Source organism: Camellia sinensis, chromosome 1 (assembly GCF_055761805.1).
Source record: "Camellia sinensis isolate YWXY chromosome 1, ASM5576180v1, whole genome shotgun sequence".
NCBI lineage: Eukaryota > Viridiplantae > Streptophyta > Magnoliopsida > Ericales > Theaceae > Camellia > Camellia sinensis.
Window position 1 is genome coordinate 228,187,712 of NC_138961.1, and position 13,486 is coordinate 228,201,197.

General features: G+C 36.2%; 1 protein-coding gene across 1 annotated transcript; it reads left to right on the forward strand.

The window, feature by feature from the left end:
* Positions 1-2,989: 2,989 nt before the first annotated feature.
* Positions 2,990-10,954, forward strand: LOC114320822 (alpha/beta-Hydrolases superfamily protein). The gene is made up of 5 exons (XM_028267923.2): positions 2,990-3,696; positions 6,207-6,243; positions 6,895-7,131; positions 7,211-7,258; positions 10,368-10,954. Exons 1-5 carry the CDS (start codon positions 3,392-3,394, stop codon positions 10,767-10,769), a joined length of 1,029 nt encoding a protein of 342 aa, XP_028123724.1. The 5' UTR covers positions 2,990-3,391; the 3' UTR covers positions 10,770-10,954.
* The last annotated feature ends 2,532 nt before the right edge of the window (positions 10,955-13,486 follow it).

Sequence of the window (13,486 nt, forward strand, 5' to 3'; positions counted from 1 at the left end):
CCTCTTCTACGTTAGGATTAAAGTGTTTACCACTTCTAGTAGGGATGTTATCCCCGATCTTCTCTTTCTATCCATCGTTGGCTATCTATTTTCCTTTCTTTCCCACAGGTGGCGCCAAATTGTGTGTGCTGTTTCTGACCAACAGGTACTCAGCTGGAGAACACCGGCAGAATTAGGGGTGGACAACGGTTTATCCGAACTGCTCAAACCGCCAAATCCGCCTAACCCGCATATAAATGGGTGGTTTCGCAAACATAATGCGGGCGGATGCGGTTTGAAATATGACAAATTTGCGGGTTGCGGGCAGGTCGTGGGTTAAACCCGCAACCTACAAAAACCGCCCGCACTTTAATTATTATTATTAATTGTTTTTTATATATACCAACTTTGTAACTTTAACAGGAGCACCATTATGTTCACTATGACACTAGGATTGTTATTTTTAAGTATTTCTCAACTTTCGCTATTATCAAGTCCTAAATTTGGTTTTTTATATGATTTTTATTGGTGACTCATCTATTTTTTCCTAATAAAATTTTCCTTCTGGTGGTCGATGGAACTTCTAGTTTGATTATTGATTACTGAACTGACAATTTTAATTGAGTACAACCTTTAATGAATTGATATACATTTTTTAATGCATTGATATACATTTTTTTCATGACAAAAATGCTAGTGTATGATCTCTTTGTTTTGGGTACTTTCATTTAATGCATTGATATTCAATTTTTATTTGTAAACTCATCAGAAAATTGTTGTCAAATGATCACAAATATATAAAATGAATCTGATGCCTAAATTCGATGGAAAAAAAAAAACTCAAAAATTAATTTTTAAAGAAAAAAGTGTAAACCACAAACCGCCTGCAACCGCCCGCACATCTGCAAACCCTACCCGCACAAACTGTAAACCGCACTGCGGGCGGTTACAGGTTGACTTTTTCCCAAACCGCATAGATGCGGGCGTGTTAAAACCGAACCGCAAACCGCACAAAACCGATCCACGAACACCCCTAGGCAGAATAGATTGCGCCTGAATGACCTGTCACAGAAAGATAAGACTCTGGCGGTGGTTCGTCCACCCGGGGGCACTCCGACGATCAAGTCAATACTCAGTTATCTCTCAAAGATAATAATTAGTGCTTAACTCACTAGGCAGAATACAAAAAACGTACCTTAGACCCACGAGGGTGCCTTACTTTTATAGCCAACACTGACCTGATCCTTGTAGAAGCCTAGTTTCAATGGACTTTGGCTCAATGCTTATCCTGGACTCTCAAATAGATCTATTGACCCATGTTCTGATTGTCACTCTGGGTCAATAGACCGGGCCACAAAGTAACCAAACAGAGGCCAATGGTTATTTAAGTCCCCCAAGGCGTGGGACTCTCGTGGTGGTACTTACAAAACGTAATTGTATATAAGGTCATAGCTAAATATTCTTTAAAAGTAAAACAAACAAATCTATGAATTTTCTTTTAAACAAAATAGGGTTCAAAAAATATTCCATTTAACTGAAACCTTTAGAAAACATAACTTTTATTAATATATCAATAAAATATAACTAAATACCTCACTCTTTCTTTATCTCACTTTTTCTTTCCACTACTAAAGACCCTTTCAACTTTCATTATTTTTTTTTCTCTTCTCTTCCTCCCTTTTCTTTCCTGTCTCTTCTTTTTCCTTCTTTCTTTCCTGATCTTCTTTTTTGATCTTTGCTCCCTTATATAGAAGGGCAGCCGTGGGCACCAAGCCACGGACTGCCACGTGTCGCGTTGCCATCAAACCTATTAATTCAAGCCTATCTCCAACTTATTTAATGGATAACTTAATTATTTATTTATATTTTGACTCTTAAACTCTTAATAATTATATTATTTTACAAAATAACACATAATAATATATAATAAATTATATATTTTTCTAATTATGATTAAATAATATTAGTATAAATTTTACAGAATAATTAAAAATCTGAATTGTTACATAAAGTATATCTAAAAAAATTAAAAATTTACTTAAAATTTAAAAAATATTCACTAAAAACAAAAAACATAAAAAACAAAAAACTCAATTTTTAAAAAATTGAATTCAGAAAACTAAAACCAAACACACTAATTAGTTTTTTTTTTTGTGTGTAGTTTTTTGCAATTTGAAAGTTGATATTTTAAAATTTTAAAAATCAAAATAAATGTCAAATCGTTATATTTTTTTTATAAATAATCATAAATAATAAACAATCATTATTTGAAGGCAATTCCTACTATTAAAAATTTAATAGGATTTGAAGATCTAAAAAATCTTAATTAAAAAGCCACGTTTGGCAATATTACTTTTTAGTCTAAAAGTTAAAAAATCACTAAAAAATCAAAAAATCAACAATCTATATCAAAAATTAAAAATTCTATTTTTTACACATCTTTTTATAAAAAATTAAAATTTACTAAAAAGACTTACTCTCATATGAGATCTTAATAAAATATAAATTGATAAATTAAAACTTATCTTAGATGTAAATGTCCCTTTTAAAAAAACTAAACCCAGGTCCCAGGCAGTTGAATCATATGGTCCGGTCCAATCTAATTCAATCCAATCCTTTCCCCGATTTGAAAGTAACCGGACGCTTTTCTCTGTTTTTACATTGAAAAGCCCAATAAGCCCAACAACAACCCCTCACTCAGTGGCACCAAAATCATGAAGAAAGAAACAAATGGAGGGTCCACAAAACTAATCATCCAAAAAAGAGTGGGGTCCCACATTCCAACACCGTTACCACTCTCCCCTCTCTCTCTTTTCTTTCCAAACAGAACCAAGAAAAAAAGAAGAAAAATGTTTGGGAGTACTAATTAGTGCTCCCACTAATTAGGTGGCAGTGGGTCCCGTCATGAATGATGTGATGTTTTAGTCTTGGAGTTGTAATTTTTTTTTATTTTTTTTATTTTTTTAATGTATTAGTGCTATTAGTGGTGATGTTTTTAGTGGGATGAATCATTGTTGAAAAAAAGAAAGCCTTGAAAGGAATGCGCACTGCACCTCTCTCTCTCTCTCTCTCTCCTCCCCTCCTATTGTTATCCTATAAAGTCGCCGTCATCGTCAAAACCGACACCCCATCTCTCTCTCTCTCTGTCTCTCAGCGGTCTGAGTCTCCAACGTTCGAAAAAAGCCCCAATTCCTCTTTAAACCTCTACACAAAGCTTCTCCTCCTGCCCACGCGCCGCCCATCACCACCGCCATTATCTCTCTCTCAAAAGCAGAGTGATCCAAATCCAACCTCTTGGCTTTTTGGTTATTTTTTTTTTAATTTTATCTCTCTCTCTAACAACCCCCAAACCGAGATCTGAAGAAAGAAAGTGGGGGAGGAACTTTATGAATCCGAAAGCTCTGGACCGAAGATGGGCGGAATCACGTCTTCGATTGCCGCTAAGTTCGCCTTCTTCCCTCCCAGCCCTCCCTCTTACACGCTGATCATCGACGATTCCTGCGCCGGCCGATTCTACATACCGGAGGTCCCTAGGAGGGACGACGTCGACTTTTTGAGGCTTCGGACTCGACGAGGCAACGAAATCGTGGCCGTCCATATCAAGCATCCTAAGGCCACTGCTACTCTTCTCTACTCCCACGGTAATGCCGCTGATTTGGGTCAGATGTTCGAGCTCTTCGTTGAGATGAGCCTCCGTCTTCGCATCAATCTCATGGGGTAATCATCATTATTTACTCTTCATTTCTTTTCTTTTTTTTTTCTATTTATATTATTTATTATTTTCAGCTCTAAACTTCGATTTTTTACCCCCCTCATTTGTTTGCTTTAATTTGCTTATTTGTATTTAAGAATTGAGGAACTTTGTGGGTTTTGCTTTATTTGTTGAGTTGGCTATATGTGGAAAATGGGTTTGTGTTTTAAATTTCAGAATCTAATGAGTTAGATTAGAACAATAAGGGACTTCAACTTGATAATTAGGACCGTTTTCTGTTTGGTTACTGTGTAGTGTGCGCTAAATACATGTTTTTTTATTATAAAAAAAATGAATATAATTGGCATCCACTTTAATTTGAATGGATTTGATTTGATCTTTCAAATAGAGTTTGACATCAAAGGTGAATTACTGCATTTCGTACGTTGCCATCCTTTTCTATTTTTACAATTGGATGCGGTCAAACCAAAATGTGTGCTGGCTTGCTGACATAGACTAATTTCAGGTTACAACTTCTTTAGCAGATGACTATCCTCCTATTCAAGATTAGAGGGGATTTTTTTAACATTGCAACAATGTGTGAAAAGTTAGGTGTTCTAAGAAGCCCTTAATGTATAAATAGCTATTAGCTAGTGAATTCAAACACCCTTTACAACTTTATTTTGGCGTGTCAAAATGGAGACAAATTCACTTACCCAAACATGGTTTATCAAGAATCAAGCTAGTTTAAGGTTTATAGGAATAGATATTAATGTCAACTTTTAATTTGAAGTCTTATCGGATTTTTTCACATCTTATGATTAAGGAATGGTTATTTGAAGTCTTACCTGACGTGCATGCTTCTGAAAAGGAATATATGGCTAGTGCATTTTCAAAATGATGATAGGAAGCTAGTCATACGCCTACACAAGTTTAATTAACCAATGTACTCAAATTTACCTGTGTTATACAACATTATACACATTCCTTCTTTAATTTATGTAGCAATTAACATCCTAGGTAATGTTGTTTAGAGAATGATTTTGTCCCTTTTCTAACATTTCCCTCCTTGAAGGTCATAGTCCACTTCAATCCTTGTTGCTGCCCAATTTTCCTAACGAATTATTATGCTTTAAAGTTAGATCACCGCTTTGTCACATGCTTTTGCTTGTGTGGTGGATATGCCTTTTTTTTTGGCACATTATGTGATAATAATGTTGCATTCATGAGTCCCATCATCCAAAGTTGACACCATAAGTCAGTGTTGGGTTCATTCACACCTCTATTCCAGCTAGATTAGTTATGGCATATTAGTTCAGTCATTTTTATTTATTGCTCTAACTCTTACATAGTTGTTGCGTAGTGCTGCAATGTAAGCATCGCTGTTGGAAAAGGGGTTAAGTTAAGGTTTAATCCTTACTCTCTAGCAAAACCTAAAAAATAAACAAAAAAATTGATTGATGTCATAGGTCAACTTTACTAGTATTTTAAGAAAGGATAGTTTGGCATATGAGTATGAGTCCTGCATTTTGGGCCTAACACTATGACATGTTATTTTGTCTGTCCACTTGAAAAGACAATAATTATTATGTTTCTCTGTTTAGCCCCATCTAAGTCTGTATTCTCTACTATATTGTACTTATGTATTTAACCTTATCTGAGGCTGTAACCTGAATTATATGATCATAGGCAATCACGAAATAAAATTTAGCTTCTTTTTGTCAATATCCATTTTCCTAGAGAGGCAGAGTTAGACATTACCACACGATGGCATGTTCATGAATATAATTTGTCAAACAAGGTGTCCATTTGGTGGGTTACAGAATATTATGTTTCTCTATTTAGCCCCATCTACGACTGTATTCTCAACTATATTGTACTTATGTATATAACCTTATCTGGGGCTGTAACCTGAATTATATGATCATTGGCAATCACGAAAATAGAATTTAACTTCTTTTTGTCAATATCCATTCTCCTGGATACGCAGAGTTAGACATTACCACAATTGTTCATACGAGGTGTCCATTTGGTGGGTTACAGAAGGTTGTTTATCAACTTATTATTGATTACTGTAAGAAGGTAATATTTTTGCTACTTTTGGTCTCAGTTTACCTTTTCTACTTGGAGCATAATCACATAATGACCTCTAACCGGCAGAATTTATATTTTTCCATAATTTTATTTAGGATGAATTGCTACCTACTTTGCTTTTCCAAACTAACTGACTTACGCTTGAACATATGTTGCACGGTATAATGAAGAACATGCATGTGTGTCTGAATCTCTTGTATGACATTTTATGTGCGTTTTTGTTTCTAATATTCTTATTGCTGCATACCCCTGCAATCATTCAATATCTTGCTGCTGATTAGAAATGCCAGAGGCCCAGAAGTAACTCAAGTGCTTTTTATCATTTTCCGTTTCCTTTTAATTTATTTATAGATTTAACTCTTTCAAGGATATTCCTTTATGATTAGTTTCTTGATAATTTAATTATTTCCCTGATTCATCTATATTTGTTTCTCCTTTTCAGGTATGATTATTCTGGCTATGGACAGTCAACTGGAAAGGTTGGGTGCTGAGCTTCTCAGTTTGTAACATAAATGTTTGTTTTTGCTTATATTACTTTCTTAGGAATGGAGATAATTTTTGTGTTTGCAATTCTATATCTCCTTATTGGTATCTTGCACTCCATTTAACTGTTTAGTTATCCTTCTTTAGAGAGCCTTAGCATTAACTTTAATGCTTTTCACACCTTTCACATTGTTCAGGGATTGTTTTCTGGTGTGATTAACAGCGACACCCTTCCTTAAAGGGGGTGTTTATAGGGGCGGGGATCCTTATTAACCGTCCCGATCAGGTTTATAAATTTTATGCCTGACCCCAACCCTAATACAAAAAAATGGTGGGAATCTGCTACGCCTAACAGCAGCAGTATTGCAACCATTTTACAAAATACTCAGTCAGGTTTTTAGAGTTTAGAATAACTGCAACCATTTTACTTATTTATTTATTTCTTCCTTTTTGTTGGTGCCTCGATATGATTAGGTATCATAAACAGGATTCTAACTTCATAGCATGTCTAGCCAGAAAAAGATCCTGTTGTTGCCTTCAATGCTTCGACTGTTGACATCTTTTGGGATCACTTAAATGGGATAATTCTCTTCACTGTTCCCCATTGCTCATTATATAACTTCCATTTTTTTTTTCCTTTGAAACAGCCATCTGAATGTAATACATATGCAGACATTGATGCAGTGTATAAATGCCTTAAGGAGCAGTATGGGGTTCAAGATGAACAATTAATAGTATATGGTCAATCTGTTGGTAGTGGTCCAACCATTGATCTTGCTTCCCGTGTACCAAATTTGAGAGGTGTAGTTCTACATAGTCCAATCCTCTCTGGGCTGAGGGTATTATACCCTGCTAAGAGAACTTATTGGTTCGATATTTTCAAGGTAATATCATACTTGTTCTCTATTTTAGGTGCCCATCATATTTGGTTGATGAAAGCTTAGTTCTTTTTCTTCATTTCAGAATATTGACAAAATTGGTATGGTGAACTGTCCTGTTCTTGTAATCCATGTAAGTATTATTGCCCATTCTTTCTATTTCTGTCTTTCTTTGCCATTCTCTTTATCAATATGCTATATGAATATTATCAACTTTGGGAAGTGATACTTCATTGTCACTTGTATTACTTTGGTGTAAATTTTTTTTTAAACAGGTCCAAACTTCCAGCTTGTAATCATTGAGAGATGTGCATTGATCATTGTTAACTTCATACTGGAGTGAATCTTTGTCATTTTAGCAATTATTGATGTTGCACTCGGAGTAGATGAGCGACATTGATACACAACAACTATTTGACATTTCAGTGAAGCAAGCAAGTAGTTAACTACAAAATTTTTATATTTTAATAACATTGACACTAGTTTTCTATATGTTGATTAGTTGGAGAGTAGTCAAATAGAATAGAGATACATGTGGTTAGTTAAGCAAGTGACTGGCAAAAATATCTACATGGGATTGGATATTAAATAATAAAATTATGAATGTTTGTGTTGTAGGACGAGTAGGGATTACTTTCCTACAAGTAATGAGCCCAGTTTAAATATACTGGCAGCAGCAAAAATAGACTTATAGGGTTGGATTTGGCGGGATTTTGTGACTACAAAAGTAATTAAAAAATAGAAGTAGGGTTTATAGAAGGGTAGGGTTTTGGGAATGAAAACACGAGTGTTTAGTGGCTATCGGGTGGCTGTTCTAAACATTGTGAACAGTGACGTGAACAGTAATCTTGCTGGATAGAAGAAGAGGGGAGAGAGAGAGAGAGAGAGAGAGAGAGGTGCTTCACCCTCACAAAAGAGATAGGCTAATCCAGTGTTTTAAAAAGCTCTAGGCGCGTCGAGGCGCCAAGGTCATCTGGAGCCTAAGCGCCGAGGCGCGAGGCGAGGCGAGGCGAGGCGCGCGTCTCACCAAAGCGAGGCGCAAGTTATAGAAGTTAAGCAAAATGTTAATATAGTACAATTTTCAACATAAGCAAATATTTAATATGTATATTATTAATTTTTTTTAATAAGAAGAGAAGAGAAGAAGAAAAAAAAAAAATTAATTTTTTAAATATATATATTATTTTATTTATTTATTATATTTTTTAAATAATGTGTTTCAATTAATTTTTTTATTTTATTTTATTTTATATACATGTGTTTATTTTTTTTATTACTATGTATAAATATATATTATATTTTATATATTATCTATAAGTATATTATATATTATATAATAGGTATTCTTGGTATTATATAATATTATATATATATGAATTAATTATGTTTTATATATTAGTTATAAGTATATTATATATTATATATTATATAATAGGTATTATATAATATATTATATATATATATGAATCAAGAAGATAAAAGAGGAAGAGACAGAAGCGAGAGAGAGAGAGAGAGAGAGAGAGAGAGAGAGATTGCGATTGTGATCGCGAGAGAGAAGGCGACAGAGAGAGAGCAATCGTGGCCCTTCGTCATTGTCTTCTTCTTCTACACTAGGTTTTTTTTTTTTTCCCTGCTCTTTTGACCCACGTTTTGATCATTTGATATTGTAAATGAAAATTTATTCCATGTGGGTATTCACACCAAAACCAGATGGGCTGTAGCAGTAGAAGAAACGTGAAGCGCCAAAAGCGCACGCCTTGAGCCTCAGAAAAAAGCGCATGCCTTATCGCCTTAGCTGCGCCTCCTCTATGTCGCCTCGCCTCGCTATGCATGAGGCGCAGAGCTGCGCCACGCCTCGCCTCGCCTTGAGCTTAGGCGCGCTTGTCAAAACACTGGGTTAATCACACAAACACAATCTCAAATATTTGAATAATGTTTGGGACCCCCTTTTGGGGGTCACCCCCTCACCCCCCTTTGCCACGTGGCAGGGGGTGATTGGAGGAGCAGGAAAAAAAAGAAAAAGAAAAAGAAAATGTAACCAATGAGAGAGAGAGGGGGTCAAAGGGGGTGGGGGGGAAAAGGGGGGATGAATCATTACTCTTTTCATAATATTAACTTTGCTATCGAATCATTGAGATATTACACATATTTATAGACTAAAGACTCCTAATTCTATAAGGACTATTTTTCAAATTTAGAAACTAAAAATATTTAGCAACTATTAATATTCTAGACCAATTATGACTTCCAATTCTACTTCAATCATAATAGGAAACTTTAATGACTTTTAATTCTACTTCAATATCAAAATAGGAAATTAGGACTTTTAACCATTAAGATTATTTTAGACATAATAAAAACCATATATAATAACCCATTTATTAACTTGACCCAAAGTAAAACTTATGAGTGACCCCTACAATCCATGTCCAACAATTATTGGAATTATCATTATACCCTTAATTACTAAAACTTACTATAATGACATGAAAACTCAAAATTATTCTAAATCTTTAATTCTTAATGCCCTAAATGTGTTTCATGTGAAATTTCAGATTTACTTTTTTCTTCTTTCCGTGATCTTCATCAGTTTGTTATTTCTTTTTCCTTTTAAGAAAATTACATTTTACATCCGTGCACCATATCTCAAATCTCACTTGGATTCTACACTTTGAATTGTGACAAATAAAAGCCTGCGCTTTAGTCAAGTTACAATGTCAACCCTCCTTCAATGACTGCAGTTAAGTTTGACAAAGATTACATATGCTGCTGTCACACTACCTGATTTGGTAGCACTTTAATCCTCCAAGTTTTTCTCAAGATTCACTTTAGGCCCTGAGTTTTGATTTTATCAATCAATTTTTGATTCACTTAGCAATCACATGGTCACTTTCTTCTAAATGGAGGTTGACATTAGAACTTGACCAAAACTACATAGTTTTATTTGTCACAAACAAACATTGCATGGACCAGAGTCAATTTGAGATAAAATGCAGGGATTAATAATACAATTTACCCTTATATGTTTCGTTTCCGTGACTACATTACAAATTATTGGGTCTCCATTTGACTCTGGAAATTTTATTGGGAATAAGTGAAAACTCGTTCCTTACTAATACTAATACTAATAATAATAAAAAAGAAACAGTTGATCACATCTCTAACACCAGCTTGTTGGATAGTAAGTTTAATGGTTCTGTTGAGGGAATTCGGTGATGAACTTGCTCTATTTCTATCTGCAGGGGACAGCAGATGAAGTTGTTGATTGTTCCCATGGAAAACAGCTTTGGGAGCTTTGCAATCAAAAGTATGAACCCTTGTGGCTAAATGGGGGTGGACATTGCAATCTCGAGCTTTATCCAGAGTTCATTAAACATCTGAAGAAATTTGTACTGTCGCTTAACAAATCAAAAGCAACCACAAATGGTTCCAAGAAAACAACAGTAGACACTGAGAATCAGACCAAGCCATCTGAAACTGGTCCTTCAGATACATTTGAGTTACACCCTGATCCTCCTGAAATTTCTAGAAACAGTTTAGATAGTCGACTAGAGAAATCTAAGAAGTCAAACAAGCCTGAAAAATCCCGGATGAGCACTGACCATGTTGACAGGTTTAGGAGGAGAAAGGGCTTAGTTTGGTGATCACTTGTGTTAGGAGCATCTTAAAATAAGTTGGGCCCGGATTTCCCACGCAAGAAGGTAAATTATTCAATTATAATAGTGTTTCCTGTATCCAAATGTATCAACTCTAGTTTCAGACTACTATATTGAGTGTGTTTCATAAAACAGTTCAAGATAAATCAGAAAAGTAGGTGAATTTTTCTTTATCTTTATTTTGTGCTCTCTTTTTCTCCCTGTAATATCAATATCCTTGTTTGAATATGAAAAGAAAAAAATAAAAAAGTTGTTGCAGCAATTATGACATTCCATAAATACTGTACTTCTAATTAATCCCTGCATTCTATCAGTGGGCATAGGAAACTTGGCATCCACCGTGGGTAGAAAAATTAAGCGAGATTGGTGATGCTTGTTTTTGAAATGATCATTTACTGTTTCTATTTTTTTTTTCCTTTTTAATTTTTTTTTGTTACATTGGAAAGTTAAAGAAACAGAACACAAAACAAGTAAAATGAGACAGTTGCATCTAGGCACAATCTTGGTCGCATATGATTGTAGCATATAATTTATAATTGGAGAAGCATGTGTAATTGGAAAAAAAATTTGTAGAAGTCGAAAGATATGAACTCAAAAAGTCCTTGTCATTATTGTTGATGGACTCCTTGAGCGTGAGGAGGTGTTCTAGTTTCAGCGTGCTCGAACAAACTGGATACGGGATGGGGATCGTAATACGTCTTTTTTTCACGCTAAGGCTTCCCAACGGCACAAGAAGAAGCGTATTTTGGGTTTGGAAGATGCTCACGGACAATGGTGTGTTAAGGATTCTGATTTACGGAGCATTGCCGTAGATTATTTTCAGCAATTATTTACATCCCATGTGCAGAGGGAAATGGACGGAGTTCTTGAGGCAATCACATCTCGGGTTCCGCCTGCTGTGGGTTCACATTTAGATCGACAATTTTCTGCTGATGAGGTATGGTAGGCTTTACATCAGATGCATCCTACCAAAGCTCCTGGTCCCGATGGGAAACATGCACTTTTCTACCAGCGTTTTTGGCCGGTAGTGGGAGTTCATGTGACCCAAGCGGTTCTAGGCATCTTGAATGGATCTGATGACGTGGGGTTGATCAATGATACGTTTATAGTCCTCATTCCGAAGGTAAAAGAGGTGCGTCGAATGGCGGAGTTTCGGCCAATTAGCCTATGTAATGTGATCTACAAAGTTGTGAGCAAAGTGTTGGCAAATCGATTGAAGATGGTGCTACCTTCTGTGATATCCCTAAATTAGAGTGCTTTTATTGGGGGCCGTTTGATTAGTGACAATGTTTTGACGGCTTTTGAGATGTTTCATTTCATGAAAAATAAACGGCATGGCAAGGAGGGATGCTTTGCGCTCAAACTTGACATGAGCAAAGCCTATGACTGTGTTGAATGGGAGGTTTCTTAAAGGGGTTATGGAGCACATGGGTATGCCATATCGATTTATCGATCTTATCATGAGATGAATTTCAACGGTGTCTTACTCCGTTTTGATTAATGGACAGTCGACTGTTGAGTTTCGTCCGACGAGGGGCCTTCGCCAAGGGGACCCGTTGTCGCCTTACTTGTTTGTGTTGTGTGTTGAGGGTTTGTCGGCATTAATTACAAGGGCAGAGACAAGTCATCGTCTTACTGGTATGGCCATTTGCCGAGGGGGACCTCGCATTTCTCATTTATTTTTCGCTGATGATAGTTTGCTCTTTGGAGTGGCCAAACCAGAGGAGATTTTAGTTATTCAGGGGTTATTGCTGGAGTATGAGGGGGCATCTGGGCAAAAAATTAATCTTGACAAATCAACCATCTTCTTCAGTGCTAATGTGGATGCTGGGCGTAAGGAGGCTCTGCGACAAATTTTAAATGTAGGCAGTATGGTTGAATCAGGTAAATACTTGGGTCTACCGTACCTTCTTGGTAGGTCCAAGAAAGAGGTGTTCACTTTTATCAAGGACAGAGTTTGGAAACGGATTAGTAGTTGGAAGGAAAAATTTCTTTCGGTGACGGGAAGAGAGGTTATGATAAAAGCTGTTATTCAATCCATCCCTACTTATGTTATGTCTTGTTTCCAGCTTCCAACAACTTTTTGTGCTAAGATTGATTCCATGGTGTGTCGTTATTGGTGGGGACCAAGTGGAAATAAGAGGAAAATTCATTGGACCTCATGGGAAGCTTTGTGTCACCCGAAATGGGAGGGAGGAATGGGCTTCCGTCGGTTGGCGAATTTTAACAGTGCTATGTTGGCCAAACAGGGATGGCGCCTTCTCACGTCCCATGACTCTTTATTTGCTCGGTTGATGCAGGCCAAGTATTATCCGAGCTCGACATTTTTGGAGGCTGAGTTGGGGTGCAATCCCTCTTTCACATGGCAGAGTATTTTTAACTCTCGCCCTCTTTTGATGGCTGGGTTACGGTGGCGAATTGGCGATGGGCACACTGTTAAAATTTGGGGTGATAGGCGGTTGCCTAGGGGTTATTCTTTTCTTCCCATTTCTCCTCATTCTCTTCCTAATGTTACCAGGGTGAGCTTTTTGATAGATTCAGACCGAAAGTGTTGGGACTTGGGAAAGCTACAGACCTATTTCCTCGCAGCTGATGTGGAAGTGATTCGGAAAATTCCTATTAGCCCTTACCTGCCTTCTGACATATTGATTTGGCATTATACTTGAGATGGGAGATTTTCGGTTCGGTCGGCTTATCATTTACAA

Bases quoted from the DNA above. Each gene is read 5' to 3' on its own strand.
- LOC114320822 (XM_028267923.2), top strand. From the start codon at position 3,392: ATGGGCGGAATCACGTCTTCGATTGCCGCTAAGTTCGCCTTCTTCCCT. The intron at 3,697-6,206 runs GTAATCATCATT...TCTCCTTTTCAG, and splicing joins CTTCGCATCAATCTCATGGG to GTATGATTATTCTGGCTATG. The intron at 6,244-6,894 runs GTTGGGTGCTGA...CCTTTGAAACAG, and splicing joins ATGGACAGTCAACTGGAAAG to CCATCTGAATGTAATACATA.